Source organism: Thunnus albacares, chromosome 19, assembly GCF_914725855.1.
Source record: "Thunnus albacares chromosome 19, fThuAlb1.1, whole genome shotgun sequence".
Taxonomy (NCBI): Eukaryota; Metazoa; Chordata; class Actinopteri; order Scombriformes; family Scombridae; genus Thunnus; species Thunnus albacares.
Window position 1 is genome coordinate 8,225,954 of NC_058124.1, and position 18,037 is coordinate 8,243,990.

The following is an 18,037-nucleotide window of genomic DNA, read 5'->3' on the forward strand; positions in this document are numbered from 1 at the left end:
ACAAAACAAAACTAGCTTTATATTCAGTGTCATTTCTCATATGGAGGAAGTTCTGTATGGGCTCAAATAAGGGTCAATAAAATTTTTGGACATGTTAAATGATGTTAAGAAAAATATTGAAATATGTGAACAGGCAGAAATGATTTGTAGTTTGCAATTGTGTCACAATAAAATTGCACAAATTATATAAATGTGGGTTGAGGTTGCACAAACACTCACAGAGTATTGCTTTTGTGGACAGATTCAAAGCAGAAAACTCAGTAAGTTCTCACACTGTGTTTGACATTGAAGTTACACATGAAGTAACAACTCTCAGCTGTAAAAACAAGGCTAAAATTCATACTTGTAGCTTAAATATGTGTGCAACCTGAATTTCATTTTAAAAGGTCAAAATCTTATTGATCCTTATTTGAGTCCATACAGTAGTTCCTCTTTGACCACAACTGATGAGTGTGTTTTACTGTTATGTTATTTCAGATACGTAATTACATAAATATTTCCAGGGTAAATATTTCATGTGTCAGTCTGTAAAAGCTACACCCTGCCTAAAGATGGTGCCTATGCACTTCAGTGAATTTTACTGTTACATTATATATTCAAAGGAAACTTTCAGTGTCCAGTGATGGTCTAAAACGCTGATTCTGAGGCTTTTTCATATTGAAAAAATTAACATTTTTGGGGAATAACTAAACAGAACTTTTATAATAACTATAATTATAATAATTATTGTAAGTACTTTGGTGTGTGGCAGTGGTCAAATTTTGGTACAGAACACAGACAGAACATCAACACCAACAACTTACCAAACCACATTTATTTTTATCAGTGTCAGAAAAAAAGCTCTAAATAAGCAGTAAAAGCCCTTCTGATTGATGGATAACTTGATTTGATATCTCTTTCTTCTCTATCAGCCGGGCAGGACATGCTTAGCTACAACTGTCACAAGTTTCAAATTACAGATTGGACACAGGCATATCGGAAAGTGAAGCCTAACGTCAGCAATAAAACACGATTTTCCTCTCATTTAAAATGATAAAGATCAAATCGAAGCCATGTCCAAAGTTGAAATAATGACATTTGACTGGCAAGGTCACACGCAGGTCTGTGTGTTTGTGTGTGTCTGTCTGTGTGTGTGTGTGTGCTGTTTAACAGTATGGTCTGATGCTATAATTCAATTTAGGTGCCAATGCAGGAAGCTACTTGACTGAGCCCCCTTACAGAGCAGTCTAAACAATGAGTCCTTTTATACTGAAGACAGACACACACTGACATGGACAGCTACAGGACATGAGTTGCAGGCTTGTGCTTGGCTTGTACTCGCTCTAACCCAGTGCTGTGTGGTGACACATTACTCAAAACACAAATTATAATGATACTACAGTAACAAAGCAAAATACAGTCTTTGCTTTTCCTGCCTAATCTACATATAGATTGAAATTAAATTGTGAAAAAAATACTCACACTTTACATAAATAACAAAAATGTTACTTTCCCAAGTGAAAATATTCATTCTTAAAGTGCATTAAGCTAATATGCAGCAGACACGGTGCAACATTAGCATTCATTAGATGTTGTGTTTCTGGCTCCCTGACGAACTCAAGTTTAGCTTGTTGTTAACTTTGTCTACTCTACTGCTGGGCTGGTAGCATACAGAGGGTTTATCTCGACCTTTTCTCTGAATACAACTGAAAGCAAGATTGATGAGAACTAAAACATTAAATTTACAGGCTGTAAAACCAAAAGAATGAGCTGAAAGATGCTAAAACAGTCTGTAGAGCTGAGGGGAACTGCAGAGTCAGGTGATAATTCTCTCTGGGTTCATCACTACAAGTGACAACTTTCACAATACATGTAGTCATATTTTCCATGGTTAATATTAAATATTGGTTAGTGCAGCTTTAATTAGGCAAAGTGTAATGGATTACTGCCTTCAGGTAGTTATAAGCATTTGTTATTATTTTTTTATATGAATACAGAGCTCAACACTGGTTGTAACCATTTTTTTCCAGTGACAGCTTATGTTAAAAAGGACATAATATGCTTTTTCTAGTTTTCTGTTATTCATATACTGTTATGATGTCATATAGCTATGCTAAACATGGTCAAAGTTCCCAAGCTTGCTTTTAATGTATGTAGAAATGGTCCCTGCAATCCCTCTGAGTGCTTTGTTTGCGATGGTTTTTTCCACCTTGCCAATGAACTGATTCCAGCCCATAAACTGTAGCCTTGATTGTTATGGTTGTTGCTAAGGTTTTTCTATGGGTTGTGTTATCCGTTTGTATATTTCAGATTGGATTTTGGCTCAAACATGTAAAGATATATTTAAGAGGCTGACATTTCAAATAAATAACAAGAAAAAGTAGTGAAATCCTACTACTATCAGTACAGAGCGGGCTCCTTGGGGGGGGGGGGGCCTTAAAGACCTAACACAGCCTTATTCAGACAGAGGCAGAACTGAGGGGCTGTATAAAGTCAGTCAGTATGAGTTAAATAAGGAGTTTTTTTGAAATGTAAATCATGCAAAGATATTCAGAGCCCCAGATTTAATTTAATAATTTACACATCCCTTTTAAATTTGGGTCAAGTCATTAAATAGCAAACTCACAAAAATACTCCACATACACTTTATGAGTTTCTTTTTAAATGCATGGAACTCGCTAACAGGTTGTGGTTCATTTAAAAGGAATTTGCCTTACTTGAGAGTGTTCTGGAGATGCCATCCAAAGGCCAGAAAAAAAAATTCCCATGCTACATTTAAGGCCAGAATATGTAAACTAACCACAATTGCATGTTGCCAAAAATGTCCTTTCATTTAGAGGCAGAAAACAAAAGTTCCTTTCCTTACTGCTAAAGGGCATGAGAGGACAGAATAGAGGAAGAAGGTAATGATCTCCCTTCATCTCCAAAGAAGACTGTGGCGACACTTTGGTGCAACAGGCCTGTACATGATTTAACAGGTGAAAAATTGACGACGACAATTAAAACAGGCAGTGCTGCCCCTGAGGTCCTGAGAACCATGGGAAGGAGGAGAGGAGTGATGAATGACAAGGATTTTCACTGCCTTTAAACAAACCGGGGGCTTTGCACTCAGTCAACAGCATGGACTAAACAGAAATTAGAATAAGAATAACATTTTTATATACTCATACTACTAATACTCATTTTTCCTATTGTGTTGTTTCTTGTGGTAGGAAATACAGCTTCAAAGATAGCACAAAAGAAATGAAAAGAAGGGAAATAGAAGTTTTATAGGTATGCTTTCTAGATATACCTGTGCATGAATTGCTTGCTGCAGTGTGATGTACAGATAGAAACAGCAACAAAGCATAAAAGACGAGATGGAGCAAGGCGTAAGAGGGATCGATAGGAGAGACGAAAAGTCATCTCTTCTTTATTCAACTGTGTGCTGCCTAAGCTCTCTGCAGGGAGTCCATGACTTTGACAGTGGCAACCAGTAAATGGGATCTTCAAAGAAGGACCAAGAAGAGGGCGTCTTAGCCCCGCTTACAGAAATCAAAAGGCTTAGTCGAGCTTTACCCGGCAGGATAATGGAATATGGAATATCACACCCCACATAAGACAGTCAGTAATGAAAATGGCAGGAAGGAAATCTGCTGGCAGCCTTGTTCTTGAATTATACACAGCCCCATACAACATGTTCTTCTCTTCTTCTCCTCCCATTATATTCCCTAAACCGGAGTCACCTTCTTTCTGTTCTCCCTTCCTAATTCTGTTGTCAGCTTTCACTTTTCTTCACCTCTCGTTCCTTCACTGCAGCTTACGTCACAATTTTTCCATATTTTCACAGTCAAGTCAGTGTAAATCTTCATGTATCTTCATGCAAGCATTTCCCCTTTGGAATGCTGGAAGATGAAAAACCACTCAACAATCCAAGGTCGAGGAGATAGCGGCATAAAGGACGGAAAGCAGAGTGGAGTGTGGAGGAGGGGAGATGCGGGGAAAAGCCAGAGGAGGAGTTTGATTTCCAAGATATGCCCTGATATTTCGGGTTTACCAGTTAATAAAATGGATCATTTGACATCTCATCTTAATGCAGAGAAATACTGAGTCGATCTATCTGGTGATGAAAACCAGCTGAAGGTTCACCCTGCACAGTGGACAGTTATGAGAAGGTAATATGAAACATCTGGAGACCCATCAGCTGCATCACATGATTTTATAAAACTTCAAAAGGGTTCAAGAATGAAAGAATGACAGAGCAGAGACAGCATGTGTGTTTGTTTGCCCGGCTCCCTCTGCGTCAGTGACCACCTGTGGATTCAGCAAAGTGAGTTCATAGTGAGCTAATCTTGTCCACTGTAGCTACTGTCTTAGTGGCAGATGAATAGGCATATTTGTTTTTGTGGAGCTCAGCTGGTAACATCTCGGCTCTGTACAACACAAACTGTTTGTGTACAGAAAACCCTGTCTGGTTATTGCTTATCGCTTTATTGTGCTCAGTGAAACAAAGCTCTAGAAACCAAAAAATATTTAGTTTACTATCGTATATGATAAAAACAAGCAGCAAATGTTCATAATTCAGAATCTAGAACCAGCATTTTTGCTTGAAAAATGACTGAAATGATTAATTGATTATCAAAATAGTTGCAGATTACTTTTAATTTGATTGACTAATCAAATAATTGACTAATTGTTGCACCTCTAATCACCTAATGAAGCTATTATAGATATTAGCAAACAGTTGCCTATTCACACATACAGCAGACATGGAGCAACGTTAGTATTCATTGGGAATCATGTTTCTGGCCTCCTGACAAACATAAGTCCAACATTCACTCTTCTTTAGCCCTATTTTTAGTGTCCACTTATTACTGAGGGAGACTGCTTAATACTACACTACGTTCAAGTTCAAGTGGTAACCTTGAAAACAAGGTTGAGAGCAGTTTGCTGGTCCAAAAAACAAAACAATGATCCAAAAAAGATCAAAGTGTTCATAGAAGTGAGAGAACTGCAGAGTCAGGTGATAATTCTCCATTCTCTTCTTTCAAGTGATCTATTTGATCCATTCCTAATATAGACATATTGATTAGTGCAGCTTGAAGGACCCAAGGCTTGGAAGCCTTGTTGCTGTCACATTCTTACATCCCCCTGTAGAGCGGTGTGATCAGTGATTCAGAGAATGGCAAAAGCCAATGGGAAGCAAAAGGTGAGGAAAAAAATACACCCATTGTTGACCTTGACCAAACACACAAAAATAACCAGGCATTCCATGTGTGACATCCAGTCGTTCCCCAGTCTGCGACATAAACAACCTGTTAGGTGTTGTGAAGGACACAAGGTTGGGTTTCTGGTTTGGAAAATGGCCAAAACCACAGAGATAACACATATTTCAGGAGCACATAGAGAGGATCTACAGTAGCCTCTGAGTTCATCGCCTGCATGTTTCATTATCCTGCTACACTGAAAAACTGTGTTACTGCAGCACTGAGACACCATAAAGCGCATAGTTGCTGCCTTTACTGTGGGCTTTAATCCATTTGATATGGTTTACTGGCGTATAAATAAAGTCAACAACTTTCAGGAATATTGCATCAACACGGCTGCGCATGAACATGTGTGCAAAGATAATTCAGCGTCATACAATGCTCTCTTTTCCTCTTTTTCTTGCTCAATCAGGTTTTATTTTGGGGCAATATGCAGCAAGAATCAGTTGCAATCACCTCAAAAAAACAGGAATTGAGCCTCATTTCAACATACTCTGAGAAGTCGGGTGTTTGTGTGCTGGACGGGTGCCCATGCGTAAGGAAATCGGCTGGAATGTAGGAATGCATTCACACCCCGTGTTTCTGAATAAACTGCCCATGAATGAGGCGGTGAATACAGGAGAACAGAAGACGACGATCGCACACACGCCCACACAGACATCGACCACCCTGAGAGAAAATGAGACCAAGATGTGTTTGCACACACGATCATTATTTAGTACGAGCACAGACCATCACTTCTGTATGCACACTCACACTATCCTGATGTTTTCGTAAGAGAGGTTTCTTAACTGCCCTGTCTTGTTTTAGCCTGGTGGCTGATGCATACCTCCATACCATTAACAAACTGGGTTCAGCGGGGTCAGCTGTTACCTTGGAAACCAGAAGCATCAGGGTCCAATGACGGAGACATATCACATGTCCAGATTTTAGCCATGTCCGTGAAATTCAAGATGCTCTGGATGGCTGAACTGATCTACCAAGATCATTTTAAATTGTCACAAAATCTGGGCTTCGGTATGAAATTGTCAACTATCAAAATTAGCCTTGTAGGCTTACTTTGGCTCATTTACAGTTTGTCTATTCTGTTGATTAATGAGCATGGTCCTTGTCAAATAAATTAAATAAATAAAGGAATAAAGAAAAATAAATCTGAAGTTCTAACTGCAAACAGAAAACACACTCAGAAGAAAAATGGAGGTCTTTCGAGAACTGATTAGTCTTGGTCTGACTGTTATTGTTATTTGGTTCCAGCCAATCTTGCTCATATGACATGCTGCCTAATAACACAAGCAGATAAATGCATTTGATAAGAGTCTAAATGCACCAACTAATGGCCATATAACAGGACAGTTGTCTAATGAAGCTGCATCACAGATCTGACAGATATTAAGTACTCTTTTGATGTCTTTTGATGAAAAAAAAAATGTAAATAATTAAAATAGATACATTTTATCTTTGCCACCCTGATGCAACCTTTAAGATTTGGTACATTATTGTTTGCCTGAAGTATTTAAGAGGGCCCAAGCCAGTAAGATGATGAAATCATAATGAAACCATGAGTAGGCCTATATTTATCTATCACTTTCGGTTGTGTAGAAATAGTTTCTGTTGGGTTTATACAGGAATTTGGGTTGTATACGGGAGTAAACAAGCTGCCATTACTGCCAAAACTTTTCAACTAAATCTAGTCCTGCAATACATGAATCTACCAGCAAATTCATTGATATTGGTGACCATCTTGCCAAGATAAGCTAAACAACAGCAAAAGTGAAAGAGGAAGAGAAACTTAAATATGTATAATTTACATTTGGGTCTGAGGAGTTTTTTTAACTCTAAAGTTGGCACTTCGTCCGGAATACTAGAGGAAAGACGGGATAAAATCATCTGAGATAAACAGTAACAAAAAGTTGAATAAAAATGATCCTAGATGAGGACAGAAAACAGCAAAACACCTGAGAAACAGAAAATGTCCGAAGCAGCCTTGTGAAAGACAAATCTCAGAGCCTGAGCATTATCTAACAATCTGTCTGTGTCAGTGTGAGCTTGTGTTAAACCTGTTTGTCTGGTGGGTTTTGTTGCTTCAGGGACTATTAACACAGACAATGATCAATGTGGGACCGACTAAGCTCTGTTTTCCACTGCAGGTATATTGGTCTGGCAATAACAACTCACAGAATCATAAAATAACACACTCTCATACCCACAAGATCTCTCACACACACACTCACGCACACATAGTGTCAACGCTATGGGAAACGGCAACAAAATGTGTATTGAAACTTAAATCTAAAACCACCTATTCACCTGTATAAACAGAAAAAACTCTTGCCCACACACACACACACACACACACACACATACAACCTTTTCTGCACGCTTGTGCAATAAGCAGGAAGCCTTGAATCTTAGCTGACTAAGGTGAAGTCAGCATGGGAATATGGTCACCCTGAACCTAAAAAGCTTACTGTAGGAGCTAATTCGCACACACACATGACCACACACACACACACACATAATGTCATCCCTTTTCAAACATTCAAAACAAGTCCGATTTTACAAATACAAATGAAGTACTCCTTTGCCAACTGTCAATCTTTCAAACACAGGACTGTAAATGAACAGCTATGACGACTCATATCTAGGCATCCTGCTCTTCTCTTACCTGTTTTCAGCTTGTCCACGCGTCCAAACAGCCAGAAGCCTTTTGGTTTTTCCCGGCTGGGAGTTAGGGACGGGGACGGAGGCGCGGAGAAGTTTGTCTCTGTCTGGACCTTCTTCTTCTTCTGGATGCTATTCCCCATTTTGGGGCAGTCCTCAAGCCCCTAAAGAGGGTCTACCATCTCGTCGTCTTGTAACATCACATCTATATTCCTTCTCTCAAGAGCTGAGCCAAAGCCAATAACGCTCCTGAATCCCTGTGGTCAAATCATTCCTGCTGACACACACACACACACACACACCGCAGTATGTGTGCTAAAGACCCACTGACACCATTCCTATAAGACAAACCCACTACAGCTCTGAGACAAGCACGCAAACAGATCCGGAAAACAACAATACAACACTCAAACCAGCGCTATCATCCGAGCTGACACACTTCCTTTCCCACAGAAGCAACGGCAGCATCCAACACTGACAAGCTCACTACAAAGTGTGTGTGTGTGTGTATGCATGTATGTGTGTGAGGATTGCGTGTGTGCGCAAGTGCCCCTCCCACTCTCTGCCTCTGTGATCACTGTGCTCCCAAGCTGAGCATTCACACAGCTGAGCATATTCAATGTTGGAGAGGAGTGAAAACACAAATACACAGATACACACACACACACACACACACACATTTATCTCCATTGTATAGCCGATTACATGATTCACACACCTTTCTCTCACGGGATAATGGCACACTTCAGCTGTGTGCCTCTCCTAATTCCCTCTTTAGAGAGTGGTGAACAGTTGTCTTTAATGCAGAGCATTATGAGCACAGTTGACAGATCCTGTCAAGACAGTGATGATAGAGAAAACACAGATTCTGACACACACACACACACACACACACACACACAGTGCTGACTAGGAATGACTAACAAAAAGAAGGAATAGATACTGAGATAAAGGCAAAAGTGAAGGGATGCTCAATAATGCAGCTGATCTTCACAGGTGCAGCTCCTCCCTCTGGAACCTTTTGAAATTCCTCACAAAACACACACACACACACACACACACACACACACACACACACACACACACACACACACACACACATATGAACTTACGCATGCACACGCCAACACAGATAAAAACTAGAAAGAGCAAGGTACATGCCAGTCAACCGTCACACAGATCAAAGCTTGTTTTGAGATGAGAACATTCCCGCTATGCTTAGAGGAAATACAGATGCTGATCCAGATGGGTGAGTTACAGAGAAGCAGCATTTCTTACACTAACCAGAGCACAGTGATGTGAGCCAACGTTCAGCAAACATAAGACACCCCCTCAAGTCTTTACTGTAACTTCTCCTCTTCCTCATTCCTTGTGTTCCGTTTCCCTCCACCTCCTCCCATCTCCTACAATCCTTACTGATGTATCTAAAGTGGCAAGAAGACTGGATGCGAAGACATATGTCAAGTCAACGGAATCAATTCATTTTCTATGGAGAGCAGGAGATGCGGCCGTGTTGTGCATGACGGATATGGCGCGGTGAGTTGACGGACCGTTCGCCATATCTGTGTTTGCATAAACACGACTCGACCTCAACTTCATGCAAACAGGTCCATCCAGTGCAATGCACTTAGCTCATGAAACTCAGCTCAAACTGTCAAACTAGGCAGTGCTGATCAAATATGAATCAAGGTTCTGTTATTGCATTGCCTATTTCTCGCCTCAAATGTTTTCAGAAACATATTTTAGTGTACCGTTAAGCTGTAAAAAGAGAAAGTTTTTATTTGGAGATAAAAAAAAGCATCATGATCATGGAGGAAACAGCACCACCCATCAGCCGGAGCGTTTAGCGGTCCGGTGTGTCCTGATGCGTCCTCACCGGAGGCGGATAGTATACTATGTTAACTTAGCAATGTCACTGTGACTCATCAAGGTCTGTCCCACACTGATGATGTCAAGACCTTTGCCATCACTTGATGCATGCGACGCTGCTCCCAGAGCCTGCAGATCGATAGAACTACTCCAGAAGGAGGTCACAGAGAGAGAGACATATGGAAGAAGAGAAATGACATTAACACCGTCAGCATGAAGCACACTACTCCTATCACATGAAACTGAGATTCCTTGTAGGGACAAAATGGTAGAAAGCGGGAGGGGAAAGAGGAAGAGAGTGCGATGATGAAGAGCAAGAAAATGAAACCACACACACTCCTCATCATGGTCACCCTGATCACGTTTCCTCCCACCCCTTCCATCTTATGTGTGGAGGACTGCTGGAAGATAAAAAAAGCCGCCAATAAAAAGCAGATTTACTGACTGGGGGGGGGGGGGGGGGGGGGGGGGGAGAAGTGGAGGAAGGGGAGAAGCTGCTGGACTGCTGAAGAATTTATAATCCCTCGTTTTTTCTGGAGGAGGAATCAATTTGGGTTTCTAAAGAGCTGCAGGAGTTGCTGGGAATTCCCAAACATGAATATAAACGCTTACAGTGTACTGTGTTTGTATAAGCGTGTCCGTATGAGAGAGAGCAGAAGATGTCAGCGTATGACATCACTCAAGCTTCCCATTGCAGGGTGTAAAATGATCCACAATAAAATGCTCAGAGAGAAATGTTGCCTCTTAATGCAGCCCCACCGGAACCACACCCAGTACATTTGTGCTGGTAGAGTACTCTGAGCTCACTACCTCATCTGTCATACAGCAATGAGAGTGCACTTAGTGTGTGTGTGTGTGTGTCTGTGTGCGTGCTCTATACCCTGCCTTCACCTATGAGCTGCAATACAACATGCCAAACATGCCCTAGATACATTTAAATATGAGCGTGATCAAAGTATGTGTCACTGTCAGGAGAGATTTTAGGATTTGACAGCTGCAGGGACCTCAAAGGAGAGCAAAGCGAGTCGGTGTGTGTGCGTGTACATTTGTACACTAAAAGGACGTTTGTGTGGAGGAATGCCGTTGTCAGGGGATAGTTGTCAAGGGAAGTGGTTGTCAGGGTGACCATCACTAGGGCCCAAGATAGAATTAGGGAATTTACCTTTCTAAATGTTTTTGTGTGTATCGCTATATGTGTGTTTGTGTGTGTTCCCGAGACTTAAGAGACTGCTGACAATGGCCTGAATTAGGACAAAATAAAAGCCCAGCAGTTATTGTAGATTGACCAATATGACCTTGATCACATCCTTGGTAGAAGGCTTTACAGCTGCATCTCCACAGCCAATAAATCTGCCATTAGCCCAGCACTCCCATCTTGTGGCAAGGCAATGCTATCACAAAAAAAACCCACATAGGAACACATAGTGGCATTAATGCAACGAAAAACCAGGCCAAGTCAATATCATCCAATTGCGAAGCCACTGCACCTGTAATTTCACATACGGGCCTGCATTTTCAGTTCAACCTACGCAGCCCATCGGAAAGTAAAGAAACAGCAGCAGTATTTTAGCGCCGCAGATGTTGACACGCCAGCTGTCGACACAGGCTTGAGTCACAGGCTCTGCCGTAGCCTACTCTGTTGTTACTGTTGCGGCCGTAAAACAGTGGATAAATTGTTTTGGGTGTCACACAACTCCCACGACATAACTCATTTCACTATGAGACTTTGATCCATGTGGTCCGATAACATTTGGAAAGTCTAGAAGAGCCGCACGATTAAATTATCTTATCCCCATTCAAGTTAGCAGAAGGCTAACTGGCTCAGCTGGCAGAAGTTTGCATTCACACATTCATCCCATAGAGGGAGAGGATGAGGCTCGAAGTATGTATCATGTCTAAGTATGTATCACTTAATGCAAACGCTGACTACTCAAAAAAAAAAAAAAATAACTGCAGCTATAGATGAGTGTACACACTCATTGCCTGCAGGTGGCGACATCTGCTGTTACTATACTTTCCTTTTAGTGACGGGGGATGGTACATGGATGAAATTGCAGAACAGTTCCTGTAAATAATCTGCTATATATAAATACGTGACTTTGAACTTTGATGATCAATCTTAGTGTGGCATTTCAGCTTAAATCAGAAGCAAACACAAGATAAAATAACATTGGTCAGTGTTCCAAGATGTTTTACCCAGCGCAAGTCATCAACATATATGGCTCTAAATGTCACTTTGCTCAAGACTGAATGAATTCCTCAGTTGTTGTGTAATGGTTTGGTCTATTCTTCTCTTTGCCCCAGCTGGATCAGGTAAACAGTGTTCAACAGGTGTATCCATTACTAAAGGTTACATAACAGGAGACACAGACATAGACACAAAGACACACAAAAAGTCTTGAGGGTAAATCAGTTGTATATCCCTGTGTATCAGACTCCCACTCCCTTAGTCCCACGCTGATGTCTTCCAGCTGCTTCCCCGCCACATCAAACACCACGTGTCCTATAAAAGAACCCATTAGCTCTGATTCCATAAACAATACTTCATCTTAGAAACCCCCTCCTATATACATGTCAGTGTGCCTACAGTATTGCATTCGTAATTTGCATAAAGAGTATGTGTGCATGACCCTGATATAACTATAAAAATTATATTAGAGAATTCTATAATAAGATATGTTATTAGCTACAGAACAGATAAAAAAAACACATTACCATAAAAGGGTGATAAGGACAGTCATTTTCTGAAGCGTGTACAATGTGAAATGAATCCTGATTAACACAGAGTTATCATTAGTGGGGAGTGGGAGAGTTGTGACCTCAATTCTTGTTATACTTTCCTATTCCTTCTATGTTATCTGCACCCTCTCTTCATTCCTCTGCTACATGTCTCTGCATCCTGCTATGCTATACATCCTCGCATTAAACGCGAGCCAAAAGACGATTAATATCTCTCTCCGACATCACAGTCGGACCCCTATTGTTGCCTTTACAGTATTGCTGCCACAGCAACGCGCGCCTCACAATGCCGTTGCCTGGGAGACGTTTACCTCACCGCCGTGGCTGCTGGGTCCGCAGTGACGGATGAGGGTTTGGAGGTGTATCTGCTTACCCAGGTAAAATTACCTCTCTCATCAAAGTGTGGGTGTGTGAAAGCGAGCGGGTGAATGATGTTGGCGGGGGACATTGTGTGGCTGCATTAAACTTTCACACCGCTTCCTCTCTGCCGCACGCCTTCTCTTCGCCCTCTACTCCCTCCGGCCTGTCAAACTGTATTAAAGTAGTCCTGAGTTGTGGCCTGTAATAGAGCTAAGGCAATGTTCTCCATGTAATGAGATGTTTGCTCTTAAATTACTCTGCTGGGTCTGTAATCTGCATTATAGTTTGTGAATCTACACACCCTGACTGTTTTGTGATGTGGCAGCCACACACACACACACACAAACACCCACACACACACACACATACATACCCACACACTCAAACACACTGATAGAGAGAAAATCGAGCAAAGAATGGGATTCATTACAAACAGATTTACAAGGCCTGTGTTTGTGACACAATAAAAAGTATTCTCACACACACACATGGCTTCACACACGCAGAAAACAATGACTACACACATGGACGGACACACACGTGGAATCCCAGGGATTGTGCAGAGTGACCTCACCGCTCAAACAGCCAGCAGCTGAAGATGGGCTGCGCTGGACAAAGCAGGTACTTGCGTGGGGCTCTGTGCGCTCTTGTGTGTGTGAGTGTGTGTGTGGAGGTGATGTAATGAGTGCCGTCGCTGGGTTGGCGCCGCCCTAAGCCCGGCAATATGCCGCTGACACACAAACACAGAGATACCCTCTGATACAGGCTTGCACTCGGTCATACACCCTCTCGCACAGGGAGCTGCAGACGTCTGTGCACGCTGATTACACAATAATAAGCAGTGAAGACCGAAACACCCACAGCGGTGCAGAATAGAGGCTGTTGAGCAATCTGAGGAGCAAATCAAAAACAGTAATATGCAGTAATGAATAGAAACTGCAAAAACCTGGGAGAGAAAGACAGATATGTGTTTGTGTGTGTGTGTGCGCCGAGAGGTTGCTCTAATTAAAAAAGCATTGAGAGAGTGTTCCCTGAGAGTCCTCTCAAGGCTGAATGGGGCTTTGTGATTTTGTTGTAATCTCTCCTCTCCATCGCATAACTCTAGGCCCAATCCAGCAACCGGGCTGCCACGCACACACACACACACACACACATGCACACTAACAGACCTTGACACGCACACACAGACACACACACACACACACACACCGCTCTGATACAAGGCTCCCAGGAATTCAGCACATCAAAGAGTGTTATTTTTTTTATAGGAGAGGAATCTCTGTAAATTATGGCCAGCAGTCAGAGCTGGACTGCAGAGCTCTGGATCACAAACGAGCAGATCTGAGCCAGTCATGCAGGGATGACACAGCCAACGTAAATCCACCGACAAAGACATATTACAGTAAGAGCTGTATGTAAGTAAACCATTAGGGGAATCCTTACAGATGGAGCGAGAGAGAATACACTTTGTATTTACTTATCATCATTTATATGATGAGCAGACAGATGGACTACAGAGTTAAATAAACGAAAATAAGCATTTCTGCTCATTTCTTTTGGGATGAATTAATGTTTTCTGTGCCTCAACACGACTGTACAACAAATATGCATCTTAAATTTGGTTATCACTTAACTAGAATATGATAAAATGATTTATGGGACCATTTGCAGTCTTTTTGTGCCTTTTGGAGAATTTTTGCACGCACAACATAGTGAAGACATTTTACACTTAGAATCTAGACATTTAGATGAAATGGTGGAAACTGAATATAGTGTACTGAATATTAATAAGTAGGGAGTGATTTCAGACCAATGCAGACATTGTATCAGAATTTTGTTGAAAGCTGAACAGCTGAAATAAGCTGGATCCTGCCTCTGATAAGAACATGATGTACCGTTCTTCAATAAAATGTAAAATAGTTTATGCCTGATAGAAACTTTTATTAGTTAATCACTTTTTATACATATCAGAGGCGTAATATGACACTACATAACTTGAAATGTATCCGTTTGCTTTTTAAATGGGGAATAATTTCAAGCAACTTGTGTGATACCTTACACACACAAATGCACATGTATTCTCAATAGTACTGCAAAAACAATATAATGGATTTACAGTATCTTTTAAAACTATATGGGTCTGTAGTGAATTCAAATAACAAAACATAGCAAAACTTAGTGTGTGTGTGTGTGTGTCTCCTTTGTACAGACTAACGCTTTGTCTTGTCATGTTAGTAAAGTCACCCAGCGGGTTCAGGAAGAATGAACTGCAGTGTAAGAAAAAAAAAATGCAATTATTTAGTGGTGAGGGAACAGGCCTCTCTCACTTTCTCTGTATGAGAAGAAGTGCCAAAGAAAACAGGACAGACCAAACATAATTTGTTCACACATACAGGTGAGCCAGAAATCAAGAGCTGTGCACGTTGGTGGAAAAACGGGACAGATCTTCTGTCAGAGGGAATCAATGTTCCTTTTGTTGGAATAATGTGGGACTCGGACTACAGATGTCCTGTGTTTGTTGATAGAGGGTTCATTTTGACAAGTTTTAGTCACAACAATTCACATGATTGACCTTTGTAGAATCACAAGCAGGAGAGGGCATCCTTTCTACCTTTCTCTTTTCTGATTTTACAGTTTTCCTCTTTAAAATAAAACATCCTTCCTCATCCTCATCTCCTGTCACTTATCTGCTGTCTACCACTGAATAAAGGAAAACGTTCAAAACATACTTTTAAAAAAAGGAAATGCAGGCTCAGCAAAAACTTCAGTCACGCTTTCATTATCTCTAGGTCACTTTTGAAGCAGCAACTGGCCTAGTTGAGGGTACATGATTATCTGCAGTCTGTTTCTTGGACATGCTTAACCGTGGCCCTCTTCTGTCTTAAAATCAGAAAATCACTGGGAAGAAATGGCACAAAAAGAAAAAAGAAAAAAAAAAAGGTTCCCACACATCAGCCCTGACCACATCCTCTGCTGAGGAATTATTAGCCCTACTACTAGATAATCTTTGGTTTCAAATTGAAGCCACTGTCTGTTACCTATCCAGTATTCATAGTTCTCCATAGAACTTACAAAACCACAATGTGAGGCATAATAAGGGATCATGGAAGTCCCTTTTTAGGCGGAACGAGCACATAAACCACAAAGGCACCCAACCAAAGAAGGTCAGTGAATTTGGATTTCCAAGACTTGTTGGATGGTTACTACAGTGACACACACACACACGCACGCACACACACACACACACACACACACACACACACACACACACACACACACACACACATTGACACATACACAGTCAATGACAGAATAGAAAGAGATGGCTTTAGAGGTGGAACAAAAACAGGAAATGGGGACTGTGGGTAATCTCTGAGCTGCCGACCAAGCAAACGCATCAGTAAACAGAAAAAGGGATTAGACCACTATGTCAGTCTACGTGTGTGTGTATGTGCGTGTCACCAGATGAGGTTATAAATGTAGACTGATGTCCTGACGATAACGATATCTCTCTTAACTTTCCATCTTAATCCAAAAGTCAACACATTTCTCAGAAATATCATATCATGGCCATACAGTCTAAGATCATGACAGACAAAACAAAATGGAATTATACAGTACAGCTTCCAAATCAGCAAAGTATGGCGTCAAAACTTCTGATGCTCAACTATCGTTTACGTACACAAGGAATATACATCCTGACAGAACTTGTATACATGAGAGCAGGCATATGTCACTTCCCTGATGTCAGAATGACCACACCCCCTTTTGGGTGAAAACAAGCGCTGTAAAAGTGCTGGCACCAAATTGGAAAAACTAATGGCAAAAGCCGTGGCATTGCATTTTGCTCCTTAAACAATTAAAAAAAAAAAAAAAAACCCAGTTTATGATTTCCTTTACTTCCCCAAAGAGCCAAGGACAGTACAAAAATAGATCTGTGGCTTCAGGCCACTTCATGAAAATGGTAAACTGTGGGATACATCTAAGGCAAACACTTTCACACAGGTTAGTTAATGATCTTAAAGTCAACAGTTATAACGTTAAAAGTCAAAGTAGTGAATGTTGCTGCATTGAAAGGGCAGTACATAGAACATAGTGAAAACCCAAGGAAATCCCAATTCAGTGTTAGCCTGTAACAGCTAGCTCGCTAGCACTGGTTGCAGCAAGCTGGCTTTTCCCCTGGTTTGTTGAGACATAGGTACCAAGTAAGACGGCTTCCCCCTGCATATTCCCTGAAGTGATTTTATGTCATGATTATCGTAAAAAGAAATCCAAATTCAAAGTGTGTCTAAATGCTGCATTAACCTCTGCACAGATGAAGTTGTGACCTGACATGCTGACGTGCTGTGGTAAGCATATTGTCTCATTTCCAGTTGCCAGCATTTCTGTGTTACAGTCTAATTACCAGCTGTACATTAAAACTTACACTAGTTCTGCTCAAGCACTCAAAGCTCGCTCCTTCTTTTAGCGACTTTCTCGCTAATCCAACAGTTGTTTACACACTATTCAGATCTGTTAGTTACTTTAACTTAGCAGTTAGCCAAGACACTCACCACCTTTTTCTTTGATTTTGTTGTTGACATAACATAATTGTTTGTCTGACTGGCCGTAGGATAAGCTAAAAAGCGATACGGGTTTCTTATTGTAGGCTATTAAATTGGCAAAGACCTTGGAATTTGCATTTACCGCCAGTCACATTAGAGGGACTGTTTTCACCCAAAAAGGGGCGGGGGCATGATACAAGGGCAAAGTACCCGGATGTGCTGCTCTCATCTATATGTAACTTTTATGTAGACATCCCTGTCTTTGATAGTACCCTAATTTTCTGATGATTTCAAATTTTTGTGTCAGTGCAGCAAGCTATAAACACAACACTGACATGTAATCACTTTATAAAGTCATTAATACAAACATGTTAGCAGTTAGCATTGATTTGGAGTTGTGTTTCTGGCCACCTGATGAATGTAAGTCCAATATTCACTCACCTCTTAGCTCAGTTTACATCTCCACCAACCTCTGAGGGAACTATCTGAATCTTTAGAAGCTAAAATTCTTGAATATGTTCACCAGCTATGATGTTGATGGGAGCAGTGAGACTAAATGAAAACAGTAAAGTTGTGAGCCATAAAACCAAAACAATGAGCTGAAAGACACTAAAAAATGCCTGCTGTGACCAAAAACAA

At 41.0% G+C, this 18,037-nt stretch overlaps 1 protein-coding gene across 3 annotated transcripts in view; it reads right to left on the minus strand.

The window, feature by feature from the left end:
- Positions 1 to 18,037, minus strand: part of kiaa1522 (KIAA1522 ortholog) — a 41,612-nt gene that overhangs the window by 18,363 nt on the left and 5,212 nt on the right. Inside the window, exon 1 of one of the 3 annotated variants that reach the window (XM_044335163.1) lies at positions 7,891 to 8,359. The exons of the other annotated variants lie outside the window; for them this stretch is intronic. Within the exon in view, the coding sequence (XP_044191098.1) occupies positions 7,891 to 8,029 (139 nt within the window). The 5' untranslated portion in view covers positions 8,030 to 8,359. Of the gene's footprint in view, positions 1 to 7,890; positions 8,360 to 18,037 lie in introns of those variants that run through there. 3 annotated transcript variants of the gene reach the window in all.